We start from the raw sequence: 24,483 nt of genomic DNA, 5'->3' as shown, positions 1-24,483 counted from the left end.
TTTTTGACGAAATGCTTTGAAATTTAAAACATAGTCATGCATTAGGATATCCTACAACACGAAATAGAAAAAAATCATGAAATCACGCGCATGCACGTGTGCTGCAATCTGATTGGCTTAAACTTGAAATGGCTATAACTCCCTTGTTTTTCAACCAAACAGGATGGGATTTAGAATATAGATAGATATAAGGGACTCCTACAAGAAGGTATGGTCATCATGCACGTGCACGCACGTGCGTGCATTTGGAACGAGTGAAATGAAAAATACATTTGAAAGAGTGATTTTTCATACTTTTGGACTGAATGCTTTAATATATTGTATACTAAAATATATAGATAGTGTAGACAAGATGATATGATCATAATGCACATGCATTCACATGCGCATGGGTGCAATGCTAAAATTTGAATATAATTGGTATCCTTCTAAGAAAACGTTGTTAAAGTGAAAAATGCACAGAGTTTGTCTTCTTTAATGAAGCTTACGCGGAATATGGCACCAAAAAGGAGTTGGGGAGCGTTTGGGGAACATCTGTAACGGTTCCCGTTACAATTAGCACTAGTTATTATGTTCCCCAAACAAAGTTGGGGAACATATTGTTTTTACTCTGTTTCTTATTATGTTCCCCAAACGAAGTTGGGGAACATATTGTTTTTACTCTGTTTCTTATTATTATTATTTTTCTTCTCGGGAAAATTTTGTCCGCGAATGATCTTGTAAAGTACACATCCGATTAAGGGGAAATCTTTTTAGGGTAAGTAGGCATGTTATGTAGATTTGCGGAACGAAGGTCATTTTGCGCGCACTGCTTGCAAGAGCGCGCACGTGCAACACGTGAAATGACCAATATGCTTGAAATTGCCGTAACTTTTACATTTTTCGATGTAATGCTTTGATATTTAGAATATATAGACATATTATAAATGTAGATAAGATGACATTGTCAACATGCAATTTTGTGTGCACGTGCTTGCAAGAGCGCGCACGAGCAACACGTGAAATGACCGATTTAATTGATATAGGCGTAAATTTTTACCTTTTTAATGAAATGCTTTGAGACTCATAATATAATGATATAGTAGTAGCATAGACAATATGACATGGTCAAAATAGCAAGATCTCGCGCGCATGCACGTGCGCTGCGCTCTGATTGGCTGAAACTAAAGTCTCAATATCTTTCTTGTTTTTTGATGAAATCCTTTGAAATTTTGTACATAGCCATGCATTTGGATATCCTACAACATGATATATAACAATTTTCATGAAAACACGTGCATACACGTGCGCTGCAATCTGATTGGCTGAAACTTTAAATAGCTATAACTCCCTTGGTTTTCAATCAAACAGGATGGGATTTGGAACATAGATAGATATAATAGACTTCTACAAGAAGGTTTGGTCACCATGCACATCCATACACGTGCGTGTACGTGCGCTGCAATCTGATTGGCTGAAACTTTAAATAGCTATAACTCCCTTAGTTTTCAACCAAACAGGATGAGATTTGGAACATAGATAGATATAATGGACTACTACAAGAAAGTATTGCACATCCATACACGTGCCTGTACGTGCGCTGCAATCTGATTGGCTGAAATTTTAATCAGCTATAACTCCCTCGGTTTTCAACCAAACGGAGTGGGATTTAGAACATAGATAGATGTAATGAACTTCTACAAGAAGGTATGCCACCATGCTCATGTATGCACGTGCGTGCACGTGAAATGAGTAAAATCAAAAATACACTTGAATGAGCGTATGTTTTAATATTTTTAGATTAAATACTTTAATATTTAGTATATTAAAGTATATAGATTGTGTAGACAAGATGATATCGTCATTACGCACATGCATTCACATGCGCACGCGTGCAATGCTAAAATTTGAATGAACTTGGTACCCTTCTGGGTAAACGTTGTTAAAGTCTCAAATGCATACAGTTTGTCTTATTTAATGAAGCTTACAGGGAATATGGCACCAAAAGGGAGATGGGGAGCGTTTGGGGAACATCTGTAACGGTCCCCGTTACAATTAGCACTAGTTATTATTATTATTATTCTTTTTTCTTCTTATTTCTTCTCCGGTACTTTTTTGTCCGGAAGTGTTCTCAGAAACTGTTCACCAAACTAAGTTAAAACCTTTTTAGAGTTAGTAGGCATGTTGTGTAGATGTGCTGAACGAAGGTCATTTTGCGCGCATTCGCATGCACGTGCGGGCGCGTGCAATGAGTAAAATGACCGATATATTTAATATGGCTGTAACTTTTATATTTTTTGATACAATATTTTGAAACTCATTATATAAAGATATATAAGATGTGTAGAAAAGATGACATGGTCAAATTTGCATGAACTCACGCGCATGCACGTGCGCTTTGCTCTGATTGGCTGAAACAGAAATCTTAATATCTTTTTTGTTTTATGATGAAATGCTTTGAAATTTATAACATAGACATGCATTAGGATGTACTACAATTTTTTCATCACATCACGCGCATGCACGTGCGCTGCAATCTGATTGGCTGAATCTTTAAATGACTATAACTCCCTTGGTTTTCAACCAAACAGCATGAGATTTAGAACATAGATAGACATAAAGGACTCCTACAAGATAGTATGGTCACAATTCACATGCATGCACGTGCGTGCACGTGTGTTTCGCTCTGATTGGCTGAAACAAAAATCTCAATATCTTTTCTGTTTTTTTTTTCGAAATGCTTTGAAATTTAAAACATAAGCATACTTTGAGATGTCCTAAAATATGATATATAAGAATTGTAATGAAAACACGCGCATGCATGTGCGCTGCAATCTGATTGGCTTAAACTTTAAATGGCTATAACTCCCTTGTTTTTCAACCAAACAGGATGGGATTAGGAACATAGATAGACGGACTCCTACAAGAAGGTATGGTCATCATGCACGTTCGTGCACGTGCAAATGAGTAAAATAGTGTAGACAAGATGATATCGTCATTACGCTTATGCAATCACTTGCGCACGCCTGCATTGCTTAAATTTGAAATACTTGGTATAGTTTTGGGAAAACTTTTTTTACGTCTTAAATGCATAGATTTTGCCTTCTTTAATGAAACTTACAGGGAATATGGCACGAGAAGGGAGTTTGGGAGCGTTCGGGGAACATCTGTAACGGTTCCCGTTACAATTAGCACTAGTTATTATTATTATTCTTTTTTTTCTTCTTTGTTCTCCGGTACTTTTTTGTCCGCGAGTGTTCTCAGAAACTGTTCACCCAACTGAGCTAAAACCTTTTTAGGGTTAATAGGTGTGTAGTGTAGGTGTGCAACACGAAGGTTATTTTGCGCGCATACGCATGCACGTGCGGGCGCGTGAAATGAGTGAAATGACGGATATACTTTATATAGCCATAACTTTAACATTTTTTGATGAAATATTTTAAAACTCATTTAATAAGGATATATTCATAGTGTAGATAATGTGACACTGTCAAATTAGCACGAACTCACGCGCATGCACGTGCGCTTCGCTCTGATTGGCTGAAACAGAAATCTCAATATCTTTTCTGTTTTTTTAGAAAATGCTATGAAATTTAAAATATAGGCATACTTTAGGATGTACTACAATATGATATATAACAATTGTCATGTAAACATGCGCGTGCACGTGCGCTGCAATCTGATTGGCTTAAACTTTAAATAGCTATAACTCCCTTGTTTTTCAACGAAACAGTATGGGATTTAGAACATAGACAAACATAATGGTCTCCCACAAGGAGGTATGGTCGTCATGCACAGGCATGCACGTGTGCTTTGCTGTGATTCGCTGAAACAAAAATCGCAATATCTTTTTTTAATTTTTGAGGAAATGCTTTAAAATTTTAAACATAATCATGCATTAGGATGTCCTACAATATGATATATAACAGTTGTCATGAAAACATGCGCATACACGTGCGCTGCAATCTGATTGGCTTAAACTTAAAATGGCTATAACTTCCTCGTTTTTCAACCAAACAGGATGGGATTTAGAACGTAGACATACATAACAGACTCCTACAAGAAGATATGGTCGACATGCACATGCACGCACGTGCGTGCACGTGAAATGAGTAAAATTACAAATACACTAGATTAAAACGTATTTTTAATACTTTTGGATAAAACGCTGTAATTTCTAGTGTATAAATAGTGTAGACAAGATGATAAGGTCATTACGCACATGCATTCAAATGCGCATGCGTGCAATGCATAAATTTGAATATACTGAATATACTTTTGGGAAAACATTGTTATAGTCTAAAAGGCATAGAGTTCGTCTTATTTAATGAAGCTTACAGGGAGTAAGGCACCAAAAGGGAGTTGGGGAGCGTTTGGGGAACATCTGTAACGGTTCCCGTTACAATTAGCCCTAGTTTTTCTTGGAATAAAACAAAAAATTTCATCAAATGATATCTTTTCAAACCCCTGGTAATGCATGCTGATTTTTTGTCTTTATACATGTATCTGATGGCATAATAATTTTAAATTAAAAATATCTTGAAAAATTATCAGTAGGTAAGGTAGGTTGTTATGTCCTTATCTTAAAAAAGTAATTTGTAGTCAACGAAGGATTATTAAAATCTGATGTGGCAATTGATTACTATACAAAATCATTGAAATTGATGTGTAGATAGAGATTTTTTTTTTCGTCTAAGACATGTGACGTTATTTAACGATTTTTATCAACCCCTTTTGACCACGTTTATCATTGTTTTTCAATTACTTCTCAGTCTGGTGACCCTTTCATGCAATATCCTCTTACTATCGTTAAATTGTTGATACAGATGTCGGAGTATTAAATTATAAGCATCATATTTTACTGAATAATCGTTTCCTTTAATAATAAGTTCAACATCTTTCTTCTCTCATGTCAAGGAGTATGTTACGGGGGTGGATGCAAAAGTAATGTCACTACTTTAATTTTTTAAATTCTATAAAAATAATCCAACCAAATAAAACATAATTTTTACTAATTCAATTAATTTCAATTTTTGCTTTCAAGTTTCGTTTAGTTAATAGTTATGTAAGTATTTTTTTTTAACACAACGGTAGGTTTTGTTTATCACCACACACTTGAATGTTACGAACGTCGTTTTTGACGTGACTTTTTGGCACATATTATAAGTTTGTCCAGACATAATATTCAAAAGAAAGAAACAACCATAAACTTTACATTTTATTTTTTTTTTGTTAGATGAGACCATTTTCAAAACTCGTAGCAAAAAGAACAATCAGCTTCCGTATTGAGTATTCTAGCGTCCAACTGCTTTACAAATTTGTATCATTCTGACGATGTCTGTATTGATTAGAAAATACCGGAAATAATGTTTTAATTAATCATTTTTCTGATCAGTAATGACCCACCGGCCATTCAATATCATGATGAATTGTTCAGCTGTGTAATGAATTGATTCACTACAGTGTTCTAAAATCTCAGCATAGCAATAGACCCCACGCCGGTATACCTATCAGAGACTGAGAAAACGAAGACAGAGACTGACATACGTATATAGAAAGTAAAATCAGTTCTATTGATCCAAAGGAACTGCTGACAGCATCATCAGGAGTTGTTGAAAAGGATAAAATATTGTGTATCAAAATAATACATTGTAGAACCTTAAAGTTTTGATATATCACATAAAAAGGTGTATAATATTAAAAGAATCAATTATATCCGTCCTCCCATTAATGGCTGATGATTTGACATAGTAAAATAACAAAGGAAGCCGCTGTTTGAGAAACGTAGAATCAAGCGTCTTAAAAAATTAAAATTAATCAACCATATCTCAATGTTTCATCGAGTATCAAATTTGATTGAAGACGGACTTGGTGCTCTAGGCTCCAGCGAACAGGTATTTAATTTCATACAAAATCACAACATCAATCTTTATGCAAAAAAAGGAGAGGGATACTGAATCTAGTGCTGAATATCATGACATTCTTAAGATCTTTAATATAAAGTGGAGATGCATTAAATTTCTTAAAAAGTCGTGTAATTGTAAAAATCTTGTCATATATTTGAAACATGTTTGCACTAACATGTATGAAACAAAATTGACACATGTAAAAATGAAGTGATTCAAAAAATGAGATGCATTTTATAACTTAAAGTTTTGATAGATATAAAAAACAAGAGGCCCATGGGCCTTATAGGTCACCTGAGCATTATGCAACAACTTTCCAGTGATTGAATTCGATTCATGTTTTAATCCAGATGCTATGGCATTCACAATTTTGAAAGAGGCCCCATTGATCATCATAACAATACACTTAGCAGTTGCTTAGTTTGTTTACTTAATACCCATAGGCAGGGTAGGGGAACAAAAAATGCATTTCAAGTAATCAGTAATATTCAGCATGATCAGTAATGCCCCAATCACACATGAACCCCTCACCCTTAGGCCTAGATCCACACATTGCACAATTTTTGAAAAGGCACCCTTGCTTTTCAAAAATATTTGATTAATACCAAGGAGCATATTTCGAACAATTCATCCAGTTTCAGTATATAAGTACAGTCCCCCCCTCCTTTATGGTACCCCTGACCCTGGGGCCTTGAAATTCACAAATCTGGAAGATTAGTACCCTTGCTCATCATAACTATATAGGTAGTTCATCTGCTTAATACCAAGGAGCAGAGAAGAAAACTTTCAAAGATTCAATGTATTTTCACTATATAATCAATAGAGCCCCGCCCTATCACTAGAACCCCTGACCCTAGGGCCATAAAATTCACAATTTTGGAAGAGGTATTCTTGCTCATCATAACTTTGTAATTAGTTTATTTCATTCCTAGGAGCAGAGAAGAAGATTTTCAAAGAATTCATGTATTTTCACTATATAATCTATAGAGCCCTGCCCTAACACCAGAACCCCTGACCCTGGGGCCATAAAATTCACAATTTTGGTAGAGGCACTCTTGCTCATCATAACTATGCACTTATTTAATTTATTTAATACCCAGGAGCAGAGAAGAAGATTTTCAAAGAATTCATGTATTTTCACTATACAATCTATAGACCCCCCCCACGCTTACACCAGAACCCCTGACCCTGGGGCCATAAAATTCACAATTTTGGTAGAGGCACTCTTGCTCATCATAATTATGCACTTAGTTAGTTTATTTAATACCCAGGAGCAGAGAAGAAGATTTTCAAAGAAATCATGTAATTTTACTATATAATCTGTAGAGCCCCACCCTAACACCAGAACCCCTGACCCTGGGGCCATAAAATTCACAATTTTGGTAGAGGCACTCTTGTTCATCATAACTATGCACTTAGTTAGTTTATTTAATACCCAGGAGCAGAGAAGAAGATTTTCAAAGAATTCATGTATTTTCACTATATAATCTATAGAGCCCCCCCCCACACCTTACACCAAAACCCCTGACCCTAGGGCCATAAAATTCACAATTTTGGTAGAGGCACTCTTGCTCATCATAACTATGCACTTAGTTAGTTTATTTAATACCCAGGAGCAGAGAAGAAGATTTTCAAAGAATTCATGTAATTTCACTATTATAATCTATAGAGCCCCACCCTTACACCAGAACCCCTGACCCTGGGGCCATAAAATTCACAATTTTGGTAGAGGCACTCTTGCTCATCATAACTATGTACTTAGTAGGTTTATTTAATACCCAGTATCAGAGAAGAAGATTTTCAAAGAAATAATGCATTTTCACTATATACTTATTTGGCCCCGCCCTAGCACTAGAACCCATGACCCCGGGGCCATGAATTTAACAATTTTGATAGAGGACTCAATGTTGATTACAATCATGCAAACAGTTTGACTGCTTAATGTCCAGGAGTAAAGAAGAAGATTTTTAAAGATTGCACTAATTTTAGTGGTTTTTGCCCCACCCCCCAGGCCCCAGGGGGGCAGGGACCATGAAATTCACAACTTTTGTTCCCCTTTACCCATAGATGCTATATGCCAAATTTGGTTGAAATTGGTTCAGTGGTTTCAGAGAAGAAGCTGAAAATGTTCAAATGTTAACGCACGACGAACGACGGACGACGAACGACGACGGACGAAAAGTGATAGCAATAGGTCACCTGAGTTTACTCAGGTGACCTAACAAGACAATGGATAATGAATGTACTTATTTTGCTGCTGGAGTAATAACCAAAATAATGATGGTCGAACATAATGTTCCGAAAAGGAAAATCCAAAATAAGATGCGATCCACGACTTGTGCCACTTTCCTCCACTCCTGAATAACTTGAAAATCTCGATCTTCCTTTTCATGCTTGTCCAAAATAATTTGTAAATTTTTAATGATCTCTTCGTGCGATTTTGTATGCAAATTTTTGACTTGGATTCCTCTTTTTGGCCTTTGGTGTGTTTCGTTTGGTAATAGTCTGACGTCACACCTAACGTCATTATGGAGCGTTGTTCCCTGTCCATCTGTAATAATTGTGTCCGCCATTCCACCATTTTCTAATTGCGCTTCATTCTGAAGTTCCTGAGCAATATTTTCTAACGTTGCTCTTAAAGACATTGTTCTTAAAATTCGATGATTTTGTTCTTGGTTTATTGATGGTAATCCATTACTTTTTCTCATGCATAACATATCATGAACTGGTCCAAGAAGGAAATTACGTAACCACACCGGCACCGGGTGCCTGTTTGGGCCTCTGTGATGAAGATTTAGCACGAATACCGTCATTATTACGGAAACTGATGTCAACGACATAACGATAGTGAGATAGATACCTAAAATTGAAAAATTGGAATTAGAGAGAAATTCGGAGATAATGCATGTTTTTTTCCTGTAAAATTCATCAATGTTTCAAATTATATAATATATTTCATTACTTATAATATTAAATAAATATTGTAATTTATTTATTTATTTATTGTATACTCTTTAACGTCCCTCTCCAGAATATTTCGCTGATATGGAGACGTCACCATTGCCGGTGAAGGGCTGCAAATTTAGGCCTATGCTCGGCACTTACGGCCTTTGAGCAGGGAGGGATCTTTATCGTGCCACACCTGCTGTGACACGGGGCCTCGGTTTATACGGTCTCATCCGAAGGACCGCCCCATTTAGTCGCCTTTTACGCAAGCAAGGGGGTACAGAGGAGCTATTCTAACCCGGATCCCCACAGGGCAATATTGTAATTAATGGGCATTTTGAATTGTTTATAAGATTCCAGTTTTTTCCCTAACTTGTTCATGATTCTGTAAAATCTTATCACAGATTCAACTGCATGGTGCATGTAACAGAATAAACGGTTGCAATGCGACACTCAACCAACGTCGTTTTCAAAACAAGGGCATCCTTTTTTGCTATAATTTCCTCCTTTGCTAAAGAAGAAGCAACATTTGATACTCATATTTATCATATATTATGACATAAATTATATGTTAAATATGAGTATCTAATGTTGCTTCTTCCAATCAAAATTTCAGGTAGGATTCTCCAGTTACAAGAAAATTAGACGGTCGACAGACAATAAGCTTATCCTTCCTGGGCTTTGATCAGCACAGCTAAAATAATTTTAAACTTTTTAAATAAAAATTAATCAAATATTTGAGATCAAAATTGGATTTTAAAAACGTAAGATTCTCATATCCAATAATTAAAGGCGGGAATTGTGTATAATTCTTCTCAGTTTCCTCTTTCTCTGATATTCCCTATGGACTTCTTTATTTCTCTTAATGTGAAGCTTATACAATATCTTCGTCATTTGTATTCCTTCCAAGGGAAAGAGAACTACAAATGAACAACACCATGTCCAGTTTCTATCTTTTTAAACATGACAGACTGCATTAAGGGACATGCTATGTGATAAATTTACAAATTGTTATTCCCGTCATCTGTGCGTTTATTGCAGTCCATGCTTTCATAGGGACGCGGTTTGTTTCATCTGCAGTCTAAAAAGGAAAATGTTTCTCCCAAAGAGCCAAAAGATTTGGTTATATTGCTGTTGATTCGAAACCTAAGATTAAAAATATATTCCGAACCCGTCAAGTTCACTTTAGAAGAAATATGAACATAATTCGATAGTCGGTAAAAGACCTGTAAAATCATAAAAACTTGCAAGTTAAAATCTTTAAATTATCCTACATTTAATATACTTCTGTAGAGGAAAATATAACTATTTACGAGTCAAGTCTTTCTCTAAATATACCTAAATACATATTGTGCTAAATATTGTTTACGATCAACATGATGTGGAATATGATGTATGGTGTAAAAAGTTTTGACGGGCGGCAGACCTCACTAATGCTTCCTGGTTTAAGATTGGGGATTATTTGGTAATGATATCATTTGACTTATAGGTCTGCAATATAAGCCGGAATTCCCATAGGGTATCCGGGTCCTGCTCGAGAATATGTCCAGGAAATATGTGATAATAGACGTATCAATGTCATTGCCAAAGGACAGTTTAGAACCATGATCCCAGAAATTGCAGTAATGACAAGATGGTTCAGAACTGTAAAGCTCAGAGAAATTTCTACATGTACAAAAAGAAAATTTTATCAATAAGAAAATAAAATGATGTTTTACTCTCAATATGATGTTGTAGTACAGGGACATAAAAATATGTTGGAAACACATCACTTCAGATTAATTTATCACCAATTAAACCTACAATGTGAAAGCAACAAAGATATTATCTATATATTGTATATTGTATTGATATTACTTACTGATAAGTGGAACAAACTCAGAAGTTTCTGGTAAATTTTCTGCCACTGCAAGCATAAATACAGAAAAGGCAAGTAAAACAGTGATCCCGAGTGCTATCTTTTCTCCGGAATCCGGCGGGAGACAAAACACCAACAGGGTGAGCGCTGACATCATAATACATGGAAAGATGACGTTGTACATATAGTAAAGTGTTCTTCGTCTTATGTGAACAAAAAACGTCACATCCGGAAATGGTTCCGGGCAGCATGTATATTGAACCACGTTTCTTTGAACTCTGACACTTATCAGAACCCATTCACCATTCACGACATAGTTCGTGAGGTCCACTTCTGATGACCTATTCGTGATGTCTACTTGAAAGCCATCATATGTCCATGACCCAAATTTCATTTTACAGATCTGGTCGTCGAAAGGAAAGTAGGTCACGTCCACTTTACAGGAGCTTTGAAGTTTGGTAGGTACGGGCCAGAAAACGTTTCCATTGTTTTCTACCATTGCATTTGCCGACATGACCCCATCTGTGTACTCGGCTGCACTGAAATGTAATATTAGGAAAATAGACAAGCTTAAAGATGTATTACATTGTAAATTGTTTTGAGTAAGATCTAGTGCATGCAGGTAGGTCGGAGTACTTTAAGGAAATTGATTCGTATATGGGGTTATTGACTGTTGTGTACATTCCGTTTATTTTCTTAGTTAAAAGTTTGAGAAGACAGACACATCTGCATATACTAGTACACTGATTTAGATGCCTTTTTTGATCATTTTTCTTTAAAAGGAATCATTGCCTTCATTTAAAGGTTATTGAGAGAGAAATTGGATCTAATGCGTTTCATATCTGGCTGTAGAAATATTTTATGTTGTGGTATCAGTTTTTTTTTCATCTTGCTCTCTAGAGATGTCATTATATTTGACTAATAACTTATTCCGTCGGAGAATAGTAACAAGAAGACGAATTTTTGTAAATGTTCATGTACTAATATCTGTCGCCAAACCGCTGACTAATGATGCGTTTACTGTATATTATTTATCAAATATTTATTTTATCCTTTGTAGCTATGGCACAAATTCACAAAAATGAGCTAAACATAATTTCACAGTTGATAAACTAAGTTTATCGACTGTAAACTATAGTTTACAAACCGTGAACTATAAACAATTCGTTAACTAATTTCTCTGTAAAACTATATTTAACGGTCGTTAACTATAGTCAGTGGATTAAGTTTATCTGTCTGTAATAAAGCGTTAACAATAGATTTGGTGATAAACATTTCACGTTAAACTATAGTTTACAATCGTAAACTATAGTTAAGAGTTGTTAATCATAGTTTCACAAATCCTAAATATATTTATCAGATCGTTAACTATAGTTAACGGTTTGTAAACTATAGTTTACAAAATCGTGAAACTGTATTTATCAGATAATCTATGTTTTGCAATTGCAAATGATTGTTTTCGGTGTTAAGTATAGTTTACGGTTGTGAAACATAGATTATCTCGTTAACTATGGTTTACAGATCTGAAATATACATTAACGTTGTTAACTATAGTTTACGGTTTGTAAACTTGTTGTATTTACCGGGATAAAGAGAGAGTGTGAAACTATGATTATCTCATTTTTGTCAATTTGGCGTGCCATAAGCAGCGACCGATCTATTTGTGATATATGTTAGAAAATGCACATGGGGAAATGAGACGTTATTTTTCATTAGTTCAGTAAAATAATTCTTAAATTATAACAAGTAAAAATCTCGATTAAAATATCTTAAAAACTTGCTTTGAAATAAGTATAAATTATTGTTATTTTGTTTCAATTTCATTATCATTTCTCATCAGATGATTGATAATTTATGGTTACATTAAAATAGTTGATATCACCATATATTTTGAAAAGAAATCGATATCGATTTTCCGAAATAATGATTTAAAAGTGCATGGTGAATTGAAAAGTTCTTCAACTAGGCCTATAAAAACTGTTTTGAAAATACTTTCATATAGCTGAAATTTATGACAATAGATTTTTTTCTACATTTTGCATTTAATCTTGCAGCATAGCCTACTCTGTAGAAACTATGGGCATTATTTTGACCAAGATCCAGGGGTATCAAGGCGTGTTTATGTCATTTTGTCATTTTGATTCATGGAAATAACGCTAAATCATTTATCATTGACTTTTTTTTTTCCATCGATGAATCTATATATGAGCAAACGCAGTAAAATGTCTGTTTATTTACTTTTTTAAATTATTTATTTTGTTTTGAAAACAGCCTGAAATAAAAAGTACTCAACTGTTTCACCTTTGAATATCTTTCCTTGCAAACGCTTTTAAAATTGTGAAATAATTTTTTTAAATGCTAAATTTTTTGCGAAGAGGTGATGCTCATCAATTTTACTTGTATTCTTCTTGTATTTACCGGGATAGAGAGAGAGTTGCATTTATGGTGCGCCCTTTTGATATTTACTGCCAAAAAGTGATATCACCTATTCGAATAAGTGATATCACTTATTCAAATAAGTGATATCACCTACTCAAATAAGTGATATCACCTATTTGATTTGAATTGGTGATATCATTTATTCGAATATGTGATATCACTTATTCGAATATAAGTGATATCACTTATTCGAATAAGTGTTATCACCTTTTCAAATTGAATAGGTGATACCACCTTTTCGAATAGGTAATATCACCATATCATTTTGAAAAGATGATCACTTATTCGAATAGTTGATATCAACTATTCAAATTATTTATGAAATAAGAACAACTCCCAAGACTATAGGTCCCTTTATCTTATTTTCACTTTCATTTTATAACTCATCATTCTAGGTGACAATTGATTACAATTTTGGGTTTAATTTTAACCAACCCCAATTGATATTGTGGTTTGTTTTGCTCACAAATTTATTTATTTCATATATATAACTTGAAGAAAAATTGGAAAAACTCATGAAAACTGGGTATTAGTCCGAATTTTCTTGGTTCCAGTGGTAATCTATGTATTATAGGGAGCATTCATTATTCATTATTGTAAGATATTCATATAGGTGATATCACCTGATCGTATTTGTGATATCACCAATTCAAACTGAATAGGTGATATCACCTATTAGAATAGGTAATATAACTTATTCGAAGAGGTGATATCACTTATTCGAATAGGTGATATCACCTATTCATTTCGAATAGGTGATATTACCAATTCGAATAGGTGATACATGTATCACCTATTCGAATAAGTGATATCTTTTCAAATTGGTGATATCACCTATTAAAAATGAATAGGTGATATCACCAATTCGAATAAGTGATATCACCTATTCAAATAGGTGATATCACTTTTTGCCAGTAAATAACACAACGGCGCCAGATATGCATGCACCAAAAAGCATAAAAATATACTGAAAATAAAACTTACTTGTTGTATAGAACAATATCTGGAAGCCAAATCTTATGGCAAGGAATTCTAATTTTACTAATATTAGAAAATTTTTCTCGATCCCATTTTAAAAATTCGTCGTCCCATTCCTGTGAAAGAAAATCTTTTAGAAGCTTAATTTGTAGATTTATATATATATTTATCCTTAAATTCGGCATTTTAAATATTCTTTGAAAAATCAATATCATTTTTTTTCATGGATTAGTGAAGACTTACCTGATCAAGCCAGACATTCGTGACGAGAACTTGATTTTTCTCATCCTGAAAAAAAAGATCAACACAATAGAATGGCATGATAACTTAAGAGGATTTTAGATAATACAAGACTTATAGGATAATTTTTCTTGTTTCATGATGTAGACGGTGAAATTAGATAAGACTTATAGTATAATATCGAACTCGATTTTTTCTTGTTTAATAATGAATACGGTGAAACTTGAATTTATTATTGATTTAAAATTGATTTGTTTTCTTTATTTCTGTTAGAATTGAACATCATATAATAATTGTCAAAACATAAAATAAATGACACATGTATATTGATATGCCATAAAATGTACGTTAGATAAGATATCTAGGCCTCGTTTTGAATATTTCATGTTGTACACATTTTGCAGTGCATCTTATGACCACATAAAAATATGTTCATTGTTCTTCGGGATAAATGAAGCACATCTAAGCAAAGGAACAAGGTAAAAATAGTAGTATACTGAACGGAAATCGAAGGAATAACAATAATTCATAGAGTTCCGGCTTTATGACTGCTACTAAAGAAAACATGGTGGATGATAAAAGAGAAATTTTATGTCATCTGACGTGGTTAGGAAGATGTTTGTGTAAACGATGTGTGCGTGCTAGGAAGAGATAAATAGAAATCGACAGACAATCGATTTTCCGGACCTAATGAGTCCTCACTTTACCTATCCCACTGGTTACTCACTTTACCTATCCACTGAATTTTGCATGTTAATCAAATTCCCCTTTACAGGGTATGATACAATATTTTCACAGACTTTAAACAATTGACATTCACAACTATATCAAACGTAAAATAAGTACATATCGTAGGATTTTCAACAAAAGTCAGGTAGGATCTTTTAGAGTTGCGAACACTGTAAGCATGCATAGTGAGAAAAATGGCAAGATATTCAAACCAATCACTTTTATTGGTAAAGAGAGCGGGAACCAATTAGAGCCCAAAAATGAGTCAATTACAAGAGAAATAACAAATCGCATTATCTTAGAATCGATGACCACCATCTGCAAGAGTACACTAATGTGATTATGTGACACACTGTAACTGAAGGCAAGGTAAGAAAGGAACGTCAAAATGATCAAAGGTGGTCATGCCATATTGTTACACTTTCCAAAATTTCTGAGATTATTGTCAAAATGAACATGATGAAGGTCAATATTCCCTGGAAGCCACTGTAGGGTCAAACTTTTGTTTGATGAAAATTCATTTTAAAAACTCAGATACTGTGTTAAATCAAATAAGATAAGCAAAGTCAGTATGCAGTCAGCATACAATTGATATTGATAAAATTGGTAATAGTCGGCATTGCCAACAAAAATAGCATAGTAAACAAGCAATCAAAACCGTCAGCAAGTAGTCAACATGGTCAGCAAGCAGTCAACACTGTCAAAAAGCAGTCAACATGGTCAACAAGTAGTCAACATGGTTAGTAAGCAGTCAACATGGTCAGCAAGCAGTCAACATTGTTAGCAAGCTGTCATCACTGTCAACAAGCAGTCAACATGGTCAACAAGCAGTCAACATGGTCAGCAAGAAGTCAACATGGTTAGCAAGCTGTCAACATGGTAGTAAGCAATACAAATTGTCAGTAGATACTCTAAATTACCAGTAAACATTTATTATTATCAATGCCATAACCAAGATTGTGAGTAGAAAGTCAATATGGACAACAAACAATCAGCAAGACAACAAACACTAGCTACAGTTTTGACAGCAACAAAAATGAAGTTGACAGCAAACAACTAGTACTGCCAGAAAATCTAAGTATTTGCACAAACCATACTCTACATTGTCAATAAGTTTTACTAGCACTGACAATTCCAAAAACTTTAAACCCAGCATTAACAACAAACAGAAAATGCATTACAACAACAATAAGGAACAATTACTATAGGCAATGATATTAAGTGCTCATGATCAATCCTGACGCCAACCATAACCAACATTAACAACAGAAAGTCAGTATTAGCGGCAATATTATCCAGCTTACAGCAGACAAACGTTACAGGGTAACCGTAACCTGCATCAACAAGCATAAGCAGCATTATCAACATTGATAATTAACATAACCAGTAATCAACCATATCCAGTAGAAATAGCAACCGGCACCAGCTAGAAATAGCAACAGGCACCAGCTAGACACCTCGAGAGTAAACCCTGACAGCAACTTAATAAGTGTCTACAGCAATCCATTAACACGGAAAAGGGTAATAATAATTTAAAAAAAAACAACGATTGAATTATTTATCAAACTTGAAAAAATTAAAGTTGTGAGCAAAACAGTTATGGACCTATGAAATTATCAGGTGGGATCACCGTCATGGGGGGGGGGGGGGGGGGGGGGGGGGGTAAGCGCACGTTTCGACGGTCAAATTCGCCGTGTGCTCTATGAAATGAATGAATAATTAAACGATACTAGTTGACAATTCAATATAAAGAATTGCAAATTGCTGCTTAAATGAGCTTGTTTGTCATATATTTTAGAAATTGCTATTGAGGAACTCATATCAATCACCTCCGTTGAAAACATAACCAGCAACAAGCAAATTTAAAGAATTTTGGTCCCCCGCTTTAAGGTGTCTTTGTTGGTGAGATGTTATTTTTTATGACATATTGTAATTAATATGAACATCCTATAATTTTTTTAGAAATTATCATTGAAGTTGATTTTTTTGAAGGATAAATCCCTTATTTAAAAAAAGTTTGGCCAAAGTTAACTTTTTTAAAAGTAGGTCAACTCCAAGGTCAAGATCAAAGGGTCAAAGTTGTTGACGAATGGTTTTCTCACAAGGATTACATATGTGAAGTATGAAAGCCCTAGACCTTACCGTTCAAAAGTTGTGGTCAAGGTTAAAGTTTTTACATAAGTACGTAAATCTTTAAGATCAAGGTCAAAAGGTCAAAGTTGTTGATATCCAATGAAAGGACTTGCCACAAAGAATACATATGTGAAATATAAAAGTCCTAGTATCTACCGTTCAAAAGTGGTGACCAAAGTTAAATTTTTTTTAAAAGAAGTTAAAACTCCAATGTCAAGGTCAAAGGGTAAAAGTTGTTGGTATCCAATGAAAGGTCTTCTCAAAAAGATTACATATATGAAGTACGAAAGCCCTCGCCCTCACCGTTCAAAAGTTATGGTCAAGGTTAAAGTTTTTTCATAAGTACGTAAATCTCCAAGGTCAAGGTCAAAAGGTCAAGGTTGTTGGTATCCAATGAAATGTCTTGCAACAAGAAATACATATGTGAAAAAAAAGTCCTAGTATCTACTGTTTAAAAGTTGTGACCAAGGTTAAAGTTTTTAAAAAGTATTAAAACTCCAAGGTCAAGGTCAAAAAAAGTTCTTGGTATCCAATAAAAGGTTTCTCACACGGATTACATTTGTGAAGTACGAAAGCCTTAGTCCTCACGTGCACCGTTCAAAACTTATGGTCAAGGTTAACGTTTTTTCATAAGTACGTAAATCTCCAAAGTCAAGGTGCTCTAGGTTGTTGGTATCCAATGAATAATTACAAACAATATATTTGTGAAATATGAAAGTCCTAGTCAATATTATGGCCAAAGTAAAAGTTTGAAATTTCTGTGTAAAAGTGGGTCAAACTGTTTGGTCAAGGTCAAAAGGTCAAATTTGGTGGTACCCAAAGTCTTGTCACAAGGAATACACATGTGAAATATGTAAGTCATAGCTCTACTAAATCAAAAGTTATGGGCAAGGTTAAAGTTTTTGTGACAGAAAACATAACCCCTCGCTTTCGCGAAAGCGGGGGAATAAAAGCCATATTAAGCATTTACAACAAACATGATAAAATTGTTAGCGAACAAGGTATTCAGAGTCACTGAACAGTGAAGGGTCTTTTACATGTCAGCATCCACTGCAAAAGAAATCTTGGTTTATATAGTCTCATCCTAAGGACCCGTCTATTTATCCTAGAGTGGGATTCAAGTCCGCCATGAAAGTTTAAACTCCTTCGGCTCATACTAACCACTGCCTCATGCAGGCAACGCTATTTTTATTAAACCTAAGCATTTTTATTACTGGCAGCAACCAAAACAGTATTTATAGCACCACAACCAGCAATAAAAGCAAACATTAACGGCAAACATAACCACCATATAGCTACATGTAGCAATATCCTGAATTAACATCCACCAAACCTAGCACTGAAAGGCGATCATAGTCTGCTTTGACAACAAGCAAACCAGCATCAACGACAGATATAACTAGCCTTTAGGAATCATAACCAGTACTGAAAACAATTGCTGGGCACTGACAGCAACCATAATCAGCATTAACAGCTAACATAAACTACAATCAGCATAACATGGTAACATTAACACTTTAAACAGCATCAAGATGCTACTCGAACAATTTTACATGATCCGGAAAAATGTCAGCGTTACAAAATACAACAATCGAGCAGTATGACATTAAGCCCAAAGGGGCGCTTACTCCTCGACGGCATCTGACCCTACCTCTGTTGTTTTTAGAGGTATGTGTTTGTTCTGTTCCCGTTTCGAGGTTTGTTTCGTAAAAAAGTGTTAAGCTTAATAATGGTTTGTTATCTCCATATTTCACACCTTTTCGGAACAGTTCATTAATAAAAAAAAAAAAAATTTAAATTAAAATTGTTTAAACAGCAGTTTTAATATTGAATGGTTTGCTTCCTTAAGTTAAACAACGTCACTTCCGGTAGGTTATGACCTTGTATTTAGATTTCCTAGTTTTGCTAAACCAACTATGAAATTGAATTAATTGCCAATTTTGCGAAGTGTCACATGTAGAAAAGTACAATGAGAAATGCATGCTAAATTGACGTTTTAGTGTGATGAATGAGATGTAAACAAAATAGCAAAAATCAATGAGACTGTCATTTTAAAGTGTGCATTAGGTCCTCGTAATACTTGCCATATCAAATATTTGAGTTAGGGTCAAGCCCATCTTTACGATAACAGCTGACGAAGCGTTCTGAACGGGTCTCACAGCTTTTTCATATCCCCTCAAAATGTGATTCATCAACCTCTGCTCATCAGGTATCGGTCTTGTAATGACGTCATCAACCTTACGGTTCATCACGTACGTAACGTTATAAAATGCACTGTCGGTGATGCTGGCGGGAAAATTTGCAAGGTGCTCTAAAGAAATGAGAAAAACTTGCATAAAGTCTCTATCAGAATATTTTAAATGATTTAAATAAATTAGCACATAATTGTTTTCTGCAATTTTATGTCTCTCTAAATAATACTTAGATTGCATTCCTAATCATTAAAATTTTTAAAAGTATTTTGCATCATAATACTCATAACCTTAAGCGAAAAAGCCAAACGGCTTCCGTTAACTGCTTCCGGTTTTACAAATGGAAACATTTTTATTCACAAGGTCAATTATACATGTAGCGGTTAGCATTCTATCTATTTAAATTATGACAATATTCCTTAAGAGGTTCAAAGTGAGTACCCGAGTACGACCATATAGATTTTCTGCTCATCCAAACACCCTGAAAAACATATTTAAAGTCGCTTCATCAATAAATTAACTCATGGTAAGATTCTGATCTATAGGAAATCAAAGTCGCGCAATTCGTGTCCGAAGAAAACTTTTACAGTTTGAACCTAAATTTAACTAAGGTACTGTGAGCGATGAGCTCGTGCCTCCCATATGGTTATAACTGAAAAAGTCCATGTTTTCCTGTGGCCGGGAAACCCAAAATATGTGTCGGATCAAAAAGTAAAATAGGAGGTGCACAATGGCAACATATTAAAGATTCTGTGAAAGTTTCATCAAATTTCATTCAGTGGTATGAGAGGAGTTGCGGATAAGAGATGGGTACCCCAAAGCGTAACAGACGGACGGACAGACGGACGGACGGACAGACGGACGGCGGAAATACCGACGGACGGACAGACGGACGGACGGACAGACGGACGGACGTAAATTTAAAAAGACAATTTAATGCTTATGGTCAGGAACCTTCAAATTTGAGGTAGGGTGTACGTCATCGATGGGAAATGACATATTCAGCCCTCCTGATATACGTGTGTGTGAATTTCCATCTTTCTTCTTTCCAGAAGTAACGACCCACACTCAAAGTTATCCTCTTATGCCAATACATGTGTATGACCAGATAATTCTTAGCCAAGGCCGTGACGCGTCCTATTGTCATTATCAATTACTGTATATTTGAGCTTTCAGAAAAATGGCCATAACTTTTTTAAATGTTGACTGACATTTTGACCAGTTGAACTCTGTCCTGAAGCCGGGCAATAGTATCATCAATACTCATAAAGATTTATACTTCTAGTTTGCAGAAGGTCAAATTGATTGATATACCTGATGTGCATTTAATTCTCTACACTGATTATGGGATAAATGAAAACTATAATATTTTGTCAAGGGCAAAAACCTACGATATTTACCAATTACAAAGAAGAAATTCTTTCTTAGTTAGCATATAATCGGAACATCCTCGAGACATCAGGCTCAATGGTCCCTTGATCCCAATCAATGCAAGAAAGAATTCCCCGTCCTCACTGTCGGATTTGAAGACTTTCAGTTAAAAAGAGCCCGGGAAACCTTCATTGTTTGTGTCGTTAGAAAGGATGTAGGAAAAGCTCCGTGTCATCTTTGTCTTCCAGTCACGCAAGTTTCCAGTAGATCAAATGCTTTAAAATTGATTACCATTTTGAACCGCGAGAATCAAGATTCAATGCAAAGGATTAGCGGAAGGTCTACAGGAAAGCCAGGAGCGTCGAATATTAGAATTGTAATGCGGTGCATTACATGTTTATCGCATTTGCTTTTCGAAATTTTTATTTTACAGACTTGAAACAAATAAAGGATGGTTCTTCCGTGCACACAAAGTAGTAATTGAATGAAAAATCGCGCCACAGGTTAGATGAATTTGCGATAATACAACGGTTTTTAATTTCTTAAACGTGCACACATAATAAAATTGTTATTGATTGCATATGATTTTCATTCCTTTGAGTTTCTAGTCCTTGTTATGTAAGAACAACGATCGAGGTAAAGGCCATTATAACAGTATCAAGATGTTAAAATAAAGTGTCAAAATGTTCCTTCTTGATTTTTATTTTCCGTTTTCTTTTAATTTTGATTTGTTTATACCTTTTGGGTTTTCTGGATTAAATTTTAATTTCAATTTCCTTTTTTTTTAAATAGGGTGTAGTGCATAAAATAGAGCAAATAAAACTAGATGAAACTTTCTCGAATTTATTCCTCCCCCCCCCCCCCCCCACATCCAAACTTTTAAGTCGATATTTGTTTCATGTGGTTCTTGAAGACTTTTTTCAGGTACATTTACACTTGTAGTTATAAAGTTATTATCGAATATTAATGTATTACCATAAGAATATTTAAAACTTTAAACTTGAAGCTAACTTAATCTTTATCACATAATAATTTGAGATTTCTCAACAGCCAATAATATTCATTAACGTAAGTTCAAGGTTTAAGAAGTTCAATTAATTCTCAAGCAAACTAATTTAAGACATTTTAATTATTAAAATAAATACAAGTACATGTACTTGAAAAGATCCCATGTAAAAATTCAGAAAGAAAATTCAAACTTAAACCAATTTTGCATTAAATTTTATGATACAAATAAATGCTTTCAACAATATCTTCTGATTTAATTTACATTTTGACCATTTTCTATCGTATAATTTTATAGTTTAAAAGCTGATATGTGGATTATTAGAGATATTCATATACTGCTACATAATTACATGTACCTGGCAAAAGTAGTAGAAACACGAATATCTTAATGGTCCTCGGCAAATGGTTTTCTCTTACACAGCAAACTTCCATGTTACTCCAATAAATATATGAAATCCAGATTTCCGAGCCCGAAATGCATCCTCACACATCCAAAGCAACTAATGAGCAGCTTTTATTCGATAAATGATCAGATTCAGCGCTCGGTCTCTTTCCTCTTGGTTAGTTCATCGAAATAAAAAAAATCGAAATTGTCTTTTCAAGATAAGAAAACATATTCTCAATGATGTCAAGACTTTTTCTGACACTCAAATTAAAAAAAATCTGGAAAAGGGTGCCTAAAGTGCGATACTGAAGCCGATGAAAATGTCGATGTTGCTTATTTGAAGTGATCTTGTCGATTGATTTTTCCACCTAAAGAGCACTCAGCCTCTTAACTGTCTTAAATCAAGATGGTAATTGGGTTTCTTTAAATATAAGTTGTCGACAATTTAAAATCAAACAGATTTCCATGTATTTTAAAAGAAAAATCATCTTCTTCCTTCTACTGTTGTATTCAAATATCACACCAGAAATTATTACGAATCGAATATGGTTGTTCAATGCAAGTCTCTTCTGTAGTCATATATGTACAATAGTCAATTAACTGTAAATTATTAAGGTCTTGCGTTTCCAACAAGATACTTTCTGTTGGTAAAGATTATTCTTTTTTTTCTTCTGCTTCCTAGTTTGAGGAATCTCGCTCATTTCTCAACGGATTTCGCTCAAATTTTCAGTATAATTATAAACTTTATCAAATGTATTTCAAAAAGCCACTTCCGGTTTTGATTATTTTCCTTTAAAGGAAAATTTATAGGCGCCATATAGCTGGATTTACTGAATTTAGATAATAGAAGGATTGAAGTTGTGCACATCGGTTTTTGTTTTTCGATTTCTGTATTCAAAATGGCGCTATATAGTCAAAAATTAGAACGCTTAAAAGAACCAAAAATTACTGTTAAAATATATAGAACATAATTTGTGCAGAATTAGAAGATCTTTCAAATGATATGTCGAAAAAAGGGCTGACCCCTAAATTAAGGGACCTAGAGGGGTCAAAAGTTTTTTCCAGATATCTCAAAAAGTATTGAGAATTTGTTACGCATCAAAGAAGCAAAGTTGTTCAAAATATCAAGCTTTATCTAATGGGGTCGTCAAAATACGTGTCACTTCCGGTCGATGTAGTTGCATATTTTTGCCGTTTTTGACAGGTTTTTGGAAATGTCTCACTAGAAGCTTAAATATTATATATGAATGGCTTAATTTTGCTATCCTTAACATAAATCTAGAGGATTAACCCATTTTTGGACTTCATTACTCTTTTTTTTTAAATGAAAGTTACTTCCGGTCAAACAGGACGCACTCGTTGCTTTGCAACGAGCTCGGCTCTAGTTAACATGTATACTTCTGAAATTAGTTGGGAATTTGAGCTGTATAATTATACTTCAAATGTATTGCGTGATGCGCATATAGATTTAAGCCTCGCCATGAGTCAAACTAGAGGTACTGTGAGCAATGAGCTCACTAAATGATACCCCCGCCTCCAATATGAATATAATGGCAGTGTCCATGTTTTGCTCTGGAAAATCAAAAATATATATCAGATCAAAAAGTAAAATAGGAGGTGCACAATGGCAATATGTAATTAAGAATCTGTGAAAGTTTCATTAAATTTCCTTCAGTGGTGTGAGAGGAGTTGCGGATAAGAGATGGGTACCCCAAAGCGTAACAGACGGACGGACGGAAATACCGATTACTATAATTATACCCTCCCACTTTTCAAGCGGGGGGTATAATAAATGAATTATTGCAAAAGAAAATCGTTCTTTACTCTTAACATTTGCAGGATATTTGAATGAATATGTAAAATTCTTGTTGGTTTTATACCCCCCGCTTGAAAAGTGGAAGGGTATATAGTAATCGGGATTTCCGTCCGTCTGTATGTCCGTCCGTCTGTTACGCTTTATCTCTTATCCGCAACTCCTCCTATACTACTGAGTGAAATTTAATGAAACTTTCACAGAATCTTTATTACATATTGCCATTGTGCACCTCCTATTTTACTTTTTTATTCGACACGTATTTTAGGTTTCCCATAGCAAAACATATAGGCATTGCCATTATATGTTTACCTATGACGTCACATATAGAAGCTTCTGGATCACATTTGATAGGACGAGTTATTCCTCTTTACATATTACCAGAAAACAATATATAGCAACACATGGACATATCATTTAGTGAGCTCATTGCTCACAGTACGTCTAGTTTTTTTTTTTTTTTTTTGCAACAATAAAAGCTTCTGGAAGGATATGGAGATAACGAA

At 34.6% G+C, this 24,483-nt stretch overlaps 1 protein-coding gene across 1 annotated transcript; it reads right to left on the bottom strand.

Moving 5' to 3' along the window:
• Window positions 1-8,120: 8,120 nt before the first annotated feature.
• On the bottom strand, window positions 8,121-22,318 carry LOC134270756 (neuronal acetylcholine receptor subunit alpha-10-like). The gene is made up of 6 exons (XM_062752997.1): window positions 22,136-22,318; window positions 19,293-19,519; window positions 14,350-14,394; window positions 14,113-14,222; window positions 10,693-11,228; window positions 8,121-8,745 (listed from the first exon to the last, which is right to left on the bottom strand). Exons 1-6 carry the CDS (start codon window positions 22,209-22,211, stop codon window positions 8,132-8,134), a joined length of 1,608 nt encoding a protein of 535 aa, XP_062608981.1. The 5' UTR covers window positions 22,212-22,318; the 3' UTR covers window positions 8,121-8,131.
• Window positions 22,319-24,483: the final 2,165 nt, after the last annotated feature.

This window comes from Saccostrea cucullata, unplaced genomic scaffold (genome assembly GCF_032062105.1).
Source record: "Saccostrea cucullata isolate Sc308-1 unplaced genomic scaffold, CSIRO_AGI_Scuc_v1 ctg298, whole genome shotgun sequence".
Classification (NCBI taxonomy): Eukaryota; Metazoa; Mollusca; class Bivalvia; order Ostreida; family Ostreidae; genus Saccostrea; species Saccostrea cuccullata.
This window is presented reverse-complemented; position numbering and strand designations above follow the sequence as displayed.